This window comes from Phalacrocorax carbo, chromosome 3 (assembly GCF_963921805.1).
Source record: "Phalacrocorax carbo chromosome 3, bPhaCar2.1, whole genome shotgun sequence".
NCBI classification, from domain to species: Eukaryota; Metazoa; Chordata; class Aves; order Suliformes; family Phalacrocoracidae; genus Phalacrocorax; species Phalacrocorax carbo.
The window spans coordinates 58265236-58277754 of NC_087515.1; the positions used below are offsets into that span (position 1 = coordinate 58265236).

A 12519-nucleotide genomic window follows, 5' to 3' on the forward strand; every position below is an offset into this window, starting at 1 on the left:
TAGCTGTGTAACATTCACAACTTTAAGTAAGGGAAATAAGAAGAGGAACAGCTTTTATTGCTGATCCTTACTCTTTTGTGCTTTTGACACTCTGCACATATTATAAATATCTTTACCACCATAGCTGCCCAGATAGCAGAGGTACTGTGGAACCAAGTTGCTGTTCATACGGGTGCATTGACACTCGCCATCCGGGTGAGACGTTTCATCCTCCTTTCATTAAGATTGTTTTACTGATGGCCTACAAATAGTTGTGTCAGTGTGGCTGAGGGTGCCACACTATAGTCTGCAAGTGGGAATGAACAACTGGTTCAGGAATATCCTAGGCCACTGTAGAAAACTCTGAGACAAAAAAAGTGAGAGATGTGAAAGTGCCGACTTTTTCTGTCAGATATGTGGTTTCTGCTGGCAAATATTTGACTAAGTTGTTTAAGGTAAAATAGGTGGGGGTTTTTTTGAGCTGGAGCAAAAATCCAGCTTTAAAATCCCTTAATGATTCAGTTACTTGTGCAGTATGCCTTTATTTTTCAGCCCATTTGAATTCAGGTAAGCACTTTTCCATATGAATTAGCACTGTAAAAAGTTATTACATATGGTGGATGCCTGTGCCCGCCAGTGGGAGTATTTCCATAGTGAAGCACTGAATAATCAACAGTTTTGTTGAAAGCCTAAAGCTAAATTTGCCCTTAAAAACAAGATAAGAAAAAGTAAGAATTATTCCTACAAGTGCATTGTAAACATTCAAGTTTCTGCTATGGCATACACATAAAAAGTCTCTTCAATTACTAGAGCTTCTTTTCTGATAAATGCCATTATATTAGTTTCAAGTAAAATTAATTTTTATTTCTTACATAAAGTATTAGGTGGCTTTTCTTTGGAAAATAGTTAAATTAAAATGAAGTTTCCTAGCAGTAGTGCTTGATAATTGAAACAGAGGGAACTTTTTAGCTTCAAATGCTGTTACACTATGATTCTAAACAGATAATCCCATGAAAATCACAGTAAATACTAGGAAACAGGTGGATCCTTAGGATGGTGTAGTATACTCCTGTCACTACTCCTGAAACTTCAGGGAGGAAGCATGTCTGAGAGCATGCGCATGCATAGGCTCTGTTAATGCGTGTAGAGCATCTGGGCCGCCCTGCTGGTTTCTATCTGAACTGGGCTCAGCCAGGACTCACCTGCCTGTGTTGTGAGGTTAAATAGGCTGAAACTGTCCTCTGACACCATGCACATTGCCTAACCCGTTTGTATGCGCATGCCTTGCAAAAACAAGTGACAGTCTCAGAGAACCGCTTTTGTTTGCCATTCACACTCCTGAAACTGCTTCCCCACTGGTGATTCTTCTGGGGTTAAACTTGCAAAATTTGATTTGTGGGTACTGGCCTGAAAAGTATCTGAAATCCTGGTTAAAAAAAACCCAAGTGTAAATCTGTAGTGATACAGTTTGACTGTCCAGCTCGGACTCAGTCATGCAAGATATTGAGCACATCCTGGGAGCAGAATGCCACCACTGTCATTACAGCAGTCTGCTCTGATGTTAGCCAGAGCCCTGCTGGGTTTTGCTTGGAAACTATACAGCTACGGTTGCTGGAAGGGGGCTGAGGGCATAGTAATTATGCTGCCGTCAAATTAGTTTGGAATATTTTGACACAAATGCAAGTTGAATCTAAATGAACATCTCCATCTCAACTAATTTACTGAGGTTTAAGCAGAAAGCTGTTATTTTTGATGTTGGCCTACTGACAACAGGGAGTTAGTCTTTGACTGCAAGCGAACAGCACCCAAAAGGCAAGTTAGCTGACACATTTTTAATTTCTTCCATTGTGTTCAAAACTGCCGTGCGTAGGAATGTACTTAATAATCAACCTTGAAGATGTTTCATCTCGTGATGGCTATCCATGTCACTGAAGTATTCCATTTGGCTTAATGCTGCCAGTAATTGCATCCAGGATATTAGCAATGTGCTATCTCCAATCCTCATTAGATTTTATTTTAAATGCTTGTATTCCTGTAAAAAGCCTGAAGTCAGGAGCATGACATCATTCCACCCAATTAAGGGGCAATAACGGTATAGTCAGCATGTTCAGAAGGTGTCTTGTGGAACATCTTTAAACCTCACTCTGAAATTTTGTATCTGAGGGAGAGATTTTATTTGAGCCTTAGTAGGTTTTAAGTGCCTTACATTTAAGCTGTCTGAAAGTCTGGCAAGCTTCTTTTCTAGTGATGTCTTTGTTACCGGAGTTTTTTATTAAAGTAAAGGCAGACTACTTTAAACTTTAATTTTTCTAAAATTCAATCATAAATACAAAAAAGGTCAGTCTGACACAAACCTTTCAACCGATGTATGTTTGCAGCAGAACCATTACTTCTAGACAAGCATTGCAAAAATGTGATTAACTGTGGAACTTCCTATAAATGCACCGGATAGAGTTTGTTATTCACAAACCAATTTCTTGCCTTTGTTGGAATAAAATTAAGTACTTCTGTTTTGTGTTCTGGTGCTTTTTGTACTGCTTGAGATTACCAAGTCTTCTCCAAGTGGTATCTCTTTAGATTTTGTTCAACACTTCTTCCACATATGTTGTTAATTAACTATGCTAGAGTACAAATTACTGGTGGGGTGTTTTCTTGAGTATTACACACATCTCTGGCCATCTGTGGTCAGCACTGAAGTATCTGAACTGGTGGTATGATCCTGTGTCCATTGTCCTGTTCCTATTGAAAGAAGTTGAAGAGGTTAGCTTGTTTAAAATAGGCTATAGGGGTCATAATTACTTTCTCCAATGTCACTCAAAACAAAAGGAGAGAGAAAGAAGAAAGAGTTGTTTACTCTAAATAAACAGAAATGATGGCACAAAAAGGAAATGCATGGTCTGACTACAAAAAACTGTCTGCTGAAAATCTGTGAAAGGATTTCTAACAACCTGAATATGAGAGTCTGCATCTGCCTTCAAATAGAAGCTGTAAAGTCAGAACACACGTTCAGTTTGAGCTGAATAATGTGACGTGGATACTCATGGAGGCTGAGGTTGAACTTAGTGATTTGTGATTTCAAAGTGTATCCTAGGATGCTTTCATCTTCTTTTTTTTTTAAGTGTCCAAAGTGTTTTACAATATCAATGCTACAATTCAAAGTACATATGTTGGGAAGGACAGGAGGTGAGAATGAAAAAAAAATTACAATCAAAGGAGCAGTGATGGGTCAGGAATTTTCTGCTACAATTCCTTGCTTCTCAGAGGAATCTTCCCTGGCTGCCGGCTACCTTGTGTTGTCCACTCATTGTATAAGTTATCTTTATTATGAAATGAAATTTATTTGCCTAGTGATCCATGTTAACCCAGGGGAGCTTGCTTCCTTGTATCTGCAGTGTGCATTAGCTCTTGATTCTTAAAAATACATGGCAGTAATTTTCTTCCCCCACTTTAGGCAAGAGTGTAAGCTTATGTTGTCAACTTACTTGGTTTAATGCTTTAGCAAGCCTTTTTAACAAGGATGAATCTAAAAGGGAGACTCAGATTTCTCACTCAGCAAACAAGATGCTAGTTTCTCTTGCCCAGTGTTCATCCTTGTATTGTTTCCTTGTCTCTGCAGCTTCCTATTGTTGAAAAAATAAGGATCGTTGCTCAGAAGGTGTATGGAGCTCAGGATATAGAGTTGTCTCCCACTGCGCAGTCACAAGTTGATTGTTACACCCGGCAGGTAAGGACACCAGTGAATTACACAGTCAGGAACCTGCTGGCTGAAGCCTCAGCCTGTAAAAGGTTCTCGGATTGGAGTGTTTAGTCAAGCTTTGCTAAAAGGCGTGAGCTTACCCGTGGTGCTAAAGAGTGGAGATCAGTATGGATTGGTTTAGATTAGATTAGATAGAACGGAATGGTTTTAACCTTGAAAGCGATCTCCTGTAAGGTACGTATGGTGTTTGGAATCATTCTGAGACAGTTGATGAAACTCTGCACTTTCTATGCAGAGTGGCAATTTTGGCTTACTGCCTTAAATGTGACAACTGCACATCTGCAAAAGTAGCAGCTAGTGAGTGTGCCCGATTTTAGCATATGAGTGTTTATTTGTACCTGCAAAAAATGAGTTTTTAAAGACAAAAAATACCTGTGTGCACCTATCCACTAATAACAAAGCTCCCAATACTTGTAAAATCTTTCATTTTCCTTCTGTTCATATTATTTTCAAGGGGTTATAAATGCTGGGAGGTAAAATAGATAACTGTTCCTAAAGCATGTGGGAGTGGGCTTTTTACATTTTGGAAACAGTTTTGAAACTGTGTGGAGAGGTAAGTGTGTTTTATGTAACGGAATGGCTTCTGCATGTAAACATGGCTGGAGCCTTTCTGTCAGAAAATAGAAACTATGGGCGATGTGTCATCGAAAAATTCCTGAGTGTGCTTCAGCAGCCTGGTCAGACAGGCAGAAGTATAGCTATCTTCTCTATGATACAAATCTCCTGAGAACTAATTTGATTTTCTAGATGAAAGCTTACTTAGAGTACTTGAAGACAAACAATCCATGTCTTCATCTTTTCCTGCTGTGATTCTCTAATCCATTTTTTAGTCTAACCATCAGTAGTGTTAGGAAATATTTTCACAATGTCATTAAAGGATTGTTGTCAGCACTCGGCCTCAGAGGCAATTCCCTGCAGTGCCGCCTCTCCTTCTAGCCTTGTGAATTGCATCCCTGTTTGTCAAGGAATTGAACTGAAGAGTGGAAGGTGCCTGACTCAAGGTTAATCGATAACCTGGGAGATAGTGTGGAGAGAGCTGCTGAGGGCCTTTCCCTGATCTTCTCCCACTTTTCGAGTAACTACTGCACTGTAATTGGTGTAATGGTTGCCATGGCCTCATGCAGTTTTTGCTTTGTTTAAAAACAAAGCAAAGCATCGTGAGCCATTTGTTTACCCCCAAGATGACATTAGTACCCTTAGAGTTTGGACTATGAATCCTGGTCTCAAGTAGATATCTAACTAGGTCGTTAGAGCCCAGAGGGAAGTGCCGTATTGGAGTTTTATTGAGTTGGTTTAGGTTTCTTGTTCAGTGTAGTACCCGTTGTGCACCCTGTCTGAAAATAGCACCCTCTAGCCATTGTATAGGTAACTTTGGCACCTAACACTAGATTGAGAACCTACTCTAGAAGCTGGATATCACTACAGCCAAGTCTCTGGAGATACAGGCCTGAGCTGAGAGAGGATAGCATGTAAAATGCAGTATTCTGTCCATTTCTGAAATATTAGCTGTTAAGAAACTGAAGTTAACTATTGCTACATGGATTTTTTACGATTTCTAGAAGATACTGATAACAAAGTGAAAATATATCCTGTCTTTACTGTAATCTTAAAAACAATTTTCTTGTATTTTCTTTCCCTTTTCTATTAGGGATTTGGAAATCTTCCCATTTGTATGGCAAAAACTCACCTATCCCTCTCCCATCAGCCTGAGAGGAAGGGCGTTCCCACTGGTTTCATTTTGCCAATTAGTGATGTGCGAGCCAGTATTGGAGCTGGTTTCATCTACCCTTTGGTAGGAACGGTGAGTGCAGAGTATTCAAATTGATCGCTCCCCTTCCTTTGACCCAGCTTGATGGGGAAGTGCATTTCCTGTTTGCCTCTAAAAATAATGTGTAAAACCAGGTGAGTTATTGGAGTTTTATAACAATTTTATCCTCACACTTTTTGTAGCTCTACGTTGATAGGAAAAGAGAATTAGGAAAACATAATATCGTGTAAGAGCTTTGACTACAGGGTCTGAGAAAATTACTCTTGCCAATCGTTCTGTTTCTGATGTTTTTCAGTTAGCCAGGGTACTTGGGCACCCTAATGCTGCAGAAAAATGAATTTACATGTCCGTTGCCTTCCCTTATTCAAATTGCAGCCTGTAAATAACTGTAGTTAAATTATTATATTCTAAATGTTAAATCTTTCATCTGTCATTACAAAGCATACTGTAATGTATTTTGATGAAAGGAATTGTGTTAGGAAAAAGCATGTGATTAAAATGATTGCTTTTCAGCTGATGAGCCTGATCTTATTCCTAGTCCTTGTGAACATCTCCGCTGGTTCTGTAAAACTAAGTTATGGTGGGAAGGGATAGATTTCTAACTGCAGGAGTAGTAGCGCATTATTTCTCCTTTTTAGAGATTTAAACGATGAGATGCTAAAAAAGAGGCAATTGTGATCCTTTCTTCCTACCTGTCCTTAAAAGTACAGACTCAGAGTAGGAAGCTCCTGATATTTTCTTCCCTGACATGCCTTATCAAAGTAGCTGAGAAGCTAGTTAGCTGATGCCTTTTGCCAACCGTGCACATCTTGTTCCAAACAGTAGTTGTACTGCATCTGACATCTCATAGCACGAATTATTACTTATATGTAGCTGATTCATGGGATGGTGCTAGAGAAGGGATGCAAAAGCCATTGCATTTCCAAAAAGAGTACTCTCCCACTGTTATCTCATCTTCCCAGAGCACGGCCTGATTTCCTTGTGTAACAGTACACTTAGGAAAAGTTGAAAGTTTGTAATCTATTGTTTTGAATTCCCTCTGAAACAATCAAGTGTTTGAAACAAGGAAGGAAGTACTTTCTGACCAGGAGAGTTCCTGGAGTTCAGGAAACTGTGTCGCTTTGACTTACTGGACTTGGGGCTATGCTTTCCTTCTGCGTGGCCGCATTACGTGCATCCACCAGAAGTGGAGCACAGCTGTGTATTTAAATTGTGTAAGGCCAAATTCCAATTACTGGTGACAGAATAAAGTTTGTCAGAAGTTCTAATATCTCCTTCATGGCCTGGATTCAAGTTTGCACTGGAAGTTACGTGTCATAAAGTTGCAAGAAGGAGTGAATGAGAAGAATGGGCAGCAACTACTTCAAATCCATGAGGGAGCTATTCTGTAGGATGTCAGAGTGAAATGTTCTCGGGTTGAGCTTTCTGAATGAGTCATACTCTGCACGTTTCAACACAAAGTAGCTGCAGTTCAGCCTCATAAATCCGTAAGAACGGTCCATAGGAGACCAAACATGTTCAAGGATTACCTGTCATTTTCGTTTTCCACCTAGAACCAAAAAATACAGTTCTTATGAAGGAGATTTTATGTATAGGTTTTCTTACCAGGGGATATTGTAAAAAATACATCCAAGTTAGTTACCCTGACTTTGGTGAGAGGTAGTGTAGCCATAGAACTTTTCCTATCTCAGGAACTGGGTACACAGTATATTCTTAGTGTTATGTATTCTAAGAGAGTTTGTAGGGCAAAGTACTGTATAAACATAAGATCCTCAAGAGCTAAAAACTAAACAGACAGACATTGATCACTGGTTGTTTGGAAAATATTGCTAATGCTCAGGAATGTGGGACAGAACACTCCTTGGAACTATCACAATTGCTACAAATCAAAATGAATAAATGAATATGAATGTATTCCTAACCACCCTTACCATACAATTCTTTCTCTAGAATTAAATTTATGGCAAGAGGTCCACTTGCTGCCTTTCAGAACTGTGAGTTGTGATCATCAGGAAACAAACTCTCATAATAGAGTTGTGCCACTACCTTTGAGATCACTTTTCTACTTTGCCACCTTCAGATTTTTTGTGTGTGTTGCTGTCAGCAATTAAGTCTTAGGGCTAGTGGTACTTTTTAAGTTGTGCAAGAAGGAATATTTTTTATGTCAGGTTCCAAACTAAGAGCCTTCCTTTGACAGCTCTCTTACTAATAAAGCGATCCGAAAATGTCTACAAGAACAAAGCAGGTATAAAAGGGCATGTCCTGAAGGCTTGAAGTGGCTGGCGGTCAGATGCTGAGTAGAAGGATTACCAAAATCTTGGTGACAGCATATGGTGAAAGCATCCAGTCATAACAGTAGGTTAGATTTCTTTATATAGGAAAAAAAGGAGCAGTATATTTTTTTCCCTTTTGTTACTTGCTGGTTAATTGTATTAATGGAATAGGATCCTTCATACCTAAGCTGCTTAGAGCCTTCTTACAGCTAAGACCTTTCTGATGGAAGAATAAATGCTATTGGACAACACATTCATTAAAGTTGTAATTATAATTCTGATGCTAGTTAAATGTCAAACTCCATTCTCAAAGCATATTTTTTACTGGACAAGCTCATCTCACTCTAACCTGGCAGAACATACCAGTGGTAAAGCAGGTTGTTCAAATTCTGCTCCAATTTAATCAGGAAGAGCATTACAAATGAAAGGAATAAGTACTGCTGAAAGATCATAAGCTATCTGCAGTAACTAGCATTTCTAGTTTAACCTTGTCATTAGCACATGTATATTAATGAGATTTGTATTTACCCCAGCACTTACAGGCAATCTTTTGGTTTTTTTTTTATTTAAACTAAGTATTTAACATGTCGTCTTCATATTCTCTAAGCAGTATTTGTTTTGTATTATGGTTGGCTCTGGTTCCCTTACAGCATGGAAGTCTTTCCAGGAAAAATGAGCTGAGCCTTATCAGAGGAAATCAGCAGTGAAACAAGAGGTGCATTTAATTAGCACTGGCACAGCTTTTATCCAAGTTCTCTGTGACCATGACCCAGAGGGCTACATCACTCTCCCAGGTGGAGTGTTGACATCATTGCTTGGCTCAACAGAGTGATGGCAGGAAGGCTGCTGCAGTATATGTAGGAAACTGGTGAGGTCATTCACTAGCAATGCTTGGGTGGAGAATTATTAGATTTTTGTAGTATGTGTGTTTCTCTCCACCCCCACCCAAAAAGCCACTGCAGTTTGGTGCTTTCTCACATTCAGCCACATTTCTGTTCTTTCTTTTTCATGTGATGTGCAAGAATGCAGGCTGGTCGTAGAGGTTAAACCTGTTGTCTTTTGCCTTTGTAAAGTGATGCTACCAATTCACCGATGCAAGTAATAGAGCTGTGTTTGAATCACAGTGAGATTTTTAAATATGTACTACCCTTTTCCAGCCATGCACTTTGGTTTTAATGGGTTAAAATTACAGGCAAGGTCCCTTTGAAAATAGGTGGAGCCTTTGGAGCCATGCCAGCTCCCAAATTCTCACAATGAACTGGCATCCTTCAGGTAGCAACATATCTGAAGAAACGTCAGTCTGCTCAGCAATATTGTTTTTCTCCCTATAGAGAAAGCAGTTCAAGTCTCTGAAACTCTTGGGGTGACCCAATGTGGTTTGAAACCCATTTATGGGAGTGATAAAGGCCTAATTCCCTTGTAGGTGAGAGCCTGGACTGTCCTGCTGAAATATTACCTCAATATTGTAAGGGAGAAAAGACCCTGAAAGTAAATATTTTTATGAATACTTTTAGAATGAAAATATTTTTCCCTGTTGAATGAATTTATTCTTTCATAGTGGTTAAGAGCTTAACAAGTTTTGAGGGTGTCCTTGGAACATAAGCTGGAGTTCAGGCCCACCTGGAGTGAAATTGCAGTTTCCCAGTGGTGCAGGAGGCCCAGGTTGTCTCCAAACTGTCATTTTGTCACTTCTCTCAGGCTGTCATATCGGACAGCTGAATAATTATTGTGGGATTGCCCAACTTGTCCTGACAATCTCTGTAACATAGGGTGGTTTTACAAAAACATGAATGATGGTGAGATTAATATCTGCCTTATAAAGCATTTAGCTTACTATGCAATTTTATATTGTTTAACAAAAGAGTGGTGCTATGCTAAGTATTCAGACCTCTCTCAGTCCAAAAAATGTCCCTTGTGATGTGGCATTTGGCACCTGCCTTTGGTGTTGTGTAGTTGCTGTGTTGTAGCCGTGCTCAGAAGTCCCCCAAACAGCTAGCTGTAAAAATACTAAGCCCTCATAGATTCCACATAGGCTGGTTTTGAGGTAACTGCAGTAAGTGTGGAAATAGTAACAGAAAAAGAAAGCTATGAAGTTAAATTCACATGGGAAACGTAGGTTAGCGATTGTGTAGTTCTGAATTGAAGAACACTAACAGGAAAAGAAAAGCTTCCTCTGTTAGATGATGTGCCTTTGCTTTTATTGCAGTAGGTGTAATCCCTCTCGGGAAGGATGGAGAGGGTTTTTCTGAGTTACACAGGGCACTGTTCGTTCCTGAACAGTGACCAGGTCTGCACATGCAGAAATGCTGAATGTTACTTGGTGGAAGGCTGAGGAATTATTCAGGGTAGGGTTGATGGGTCAGGGGGTGAACACATAGGTTAAGATCAGTGGCTAGAAGTGAAGGTGAGGACAGTAACTTTAGTTCATGGTGTTTAAAAGCTAGAGGCTGAGAGATGGTTAGTGTAATAACAGCAAATCTACCTGTGTTCCTTGGTGGATTGCATGATGTGGTTGTGGCGGTATTGGGTTGACCAGAGAGGGTCTCTGTAGATGAGGCAAAAATAGGCCCAAGTGAATGATTTATCTGAAAGGATGAGGAAAACATTGTAGATTATAATGATAAGGGGTATGTGGCAGCCTTTGGAAATGTTCCGGGTGTGTGAACTATGAGGCAGTTAAGATTCAAGGATGATTATGGCCATTTGTGGTGAGAACATGGGAATAGAAGATTGAGGGGAGAATTGGAAATATGGGGTTGGCTGTGGAAAGGAAAAGAAGTTAAATTAAGAGTTATACTAGTGGGAGGAGATACCTGTGAAATGATTTGAAGACACATGCAAGATGTACATGGAAATCTGCAAGAGGGCACTGAAGTAAAAGCCACAGGGGTAAAAGAGATTTGAAAGTGCTCCAAAAGCATTTAGCTGGAACAATGGCATGATCTAAGATCTGGCCGGGAAGAAGTCATGGGAGTAATTGATGGATGTAGTTACAGGAGAGCAGAACATGCCTTGCTGATGACTAAGGATTTTTTTAAATGAGAGAGAAAAAGAGTAGAGTTTAGTTGGCTTGAAAAATTTGTTATCATCTCTGTAACTTCTGAAAGTACATAGAAAAGGATGTATTTAAATGATAGTTCAGAAAGTTCCATATACTCTGAGCATTTGCTGTTTACTTCAACTCCTTTAAACTGATGTGGATAAGCCAATGCTTGCTGGAAAAATAGAGTAAGTATACTTTGCTTCAGATCATCACACCTCCCTGTTATAGCTGTGACACAGACATACGGTATAATTCCCTCTTACTCCTCAAAAAATCCAAACAGCCTCTCTTTCTCCTCTGGCATTTTGAAATAACCTTGACAAAGAATGGAGGCAAGTCGCTTAGATCCTGTGTAGTTCATGCTGTCTCTCTTGGTGGCTGTTTGTTCGCTAGTAAGCATTATTTAACCCACATTATAATATAGTAGAATATATTGACTTTTCTGAATAAAAGACCAGGTCCCGTTGCTGGCCATATCAGCAAAATTAACTTGCAGCTTATTATAGCTTCCTTCAACGTAGCCTTACATTCCTCGAGAGCCAGCACTTGTAGTTACCAGGACTGAAGAAATGATTTTGCTTTGTTTTCTATGCAGAAGAAAAAAGGCATTGTGTAGGCATGTGTGTTATTTCAGCAAACTGAATAGTTGGAGGAGGACTTGTTTTGGGACAGGATTAAACCATTATACAATATATCACAGAAGAAAATAGATGCTGTGGTTTGGTAATCTTTTTAAAGTTTAGATTAGATGAGATTTTTGTCAATACAACTTCCATTACAAACAATTTCAGTATGACTGTTGTAAAATTAGTTCTTTGTAGTCAGTGTCCACGTTATATATTTTCCCATCTTGCCATATTGTCAGAGAATTTTTTTATGCAAATGTTTAAATTTGGCTCGAACTTTTTAATGACAAAAATTAACTTAGTGTGTTTTTTTTATCAATCAGATTTCCTTGGTTGTCTTTTCCAAAGACATTTTTATTAAATACATCCATAGAAATGTAACATTATGTTCAAGCTCTTAGACTTAAATAATAAATCTGTGCCACTGTTAAAATAGTTTATCTGAATAGGTTTCTTAAAACAGGTGCTTATTTACTAGTACAAGAAGTAACTTTCATGTTCCGCTTTAGTCAGTAAGTGATACCCTGAAAACGCATTTTGATAGCCTCCCATCCCTTGTAGTGGGAATTTTGCCTAGTCCCCTTTGCTTTGCACGTAAAGGGGCAGAGGACATGGTCAGCCATACTATCTCCATGGAAGGTATGGTAGGTCAGGGCTGCTGCAGAGGAATTTTTTTAACTGGTACGCCTAGCTCACAAGTGCTTTAGCACATGTTTTCAGTTAAGATTAGCTGACTTGACACATCAGCTCAGGCAGTATGGATTTATTCATTGATCAAGGGTAGTGCCTGGTTAGTGTGGACAAGTTTAAGCGATCCTGTAACAAAGATAACTCATTACACTCTGAAACAGTTTTCTTCAGTGAGGTTGTTAATGTCTTGCCCTCATCAGACCTGTAAAGTTATATGTAATGAACTCAGTGCAGCTGTCTAAGGGTTGCAAATGCCGTTAGTGTAGGCAAATAAAATGAGAATCACCTGTAGCATGCATGTAGCCAAAGGGGGCACCGCTGTGGAAGCGTAGTTTGCTTAAGGCCTTCAGAGAGTCTGGGGATCATTAAAATTCTTACTGTCC

At 39.3% G+C, this 12519-nt stretch overlaps 1 protein-coding gene across 4 annotated transcripts in view; it reads left to right on the forward strand.

The window, feature by feature from the left end:
• MTHFD1L (methylenetetrahydrofolate dehydrogenase (NADP+ dependent) 1 like) overlaps window positions 1-12519 on the forward strand; it is a 161554-nt gene that overhangs the window by 104286 nt on the left and 44749 nt on the right. For all 4 annotated transcript variants that reach the window (XM_064447033.1, XM_064447034.1, XM_064447035.1 and 1 more), the window contains 2 exons: window positions 3596-3703; window positions 5385-5537. In XM_064447033.1, the coding sequence (XP_064303103.1) occupies window positions 3596-3703; window positions 5385-5537 (261 nt within the window). The remainder of the gene's footprint in view (window positions 1-3595; window positions 3704-5384; window positions 5538-12519) is intronic.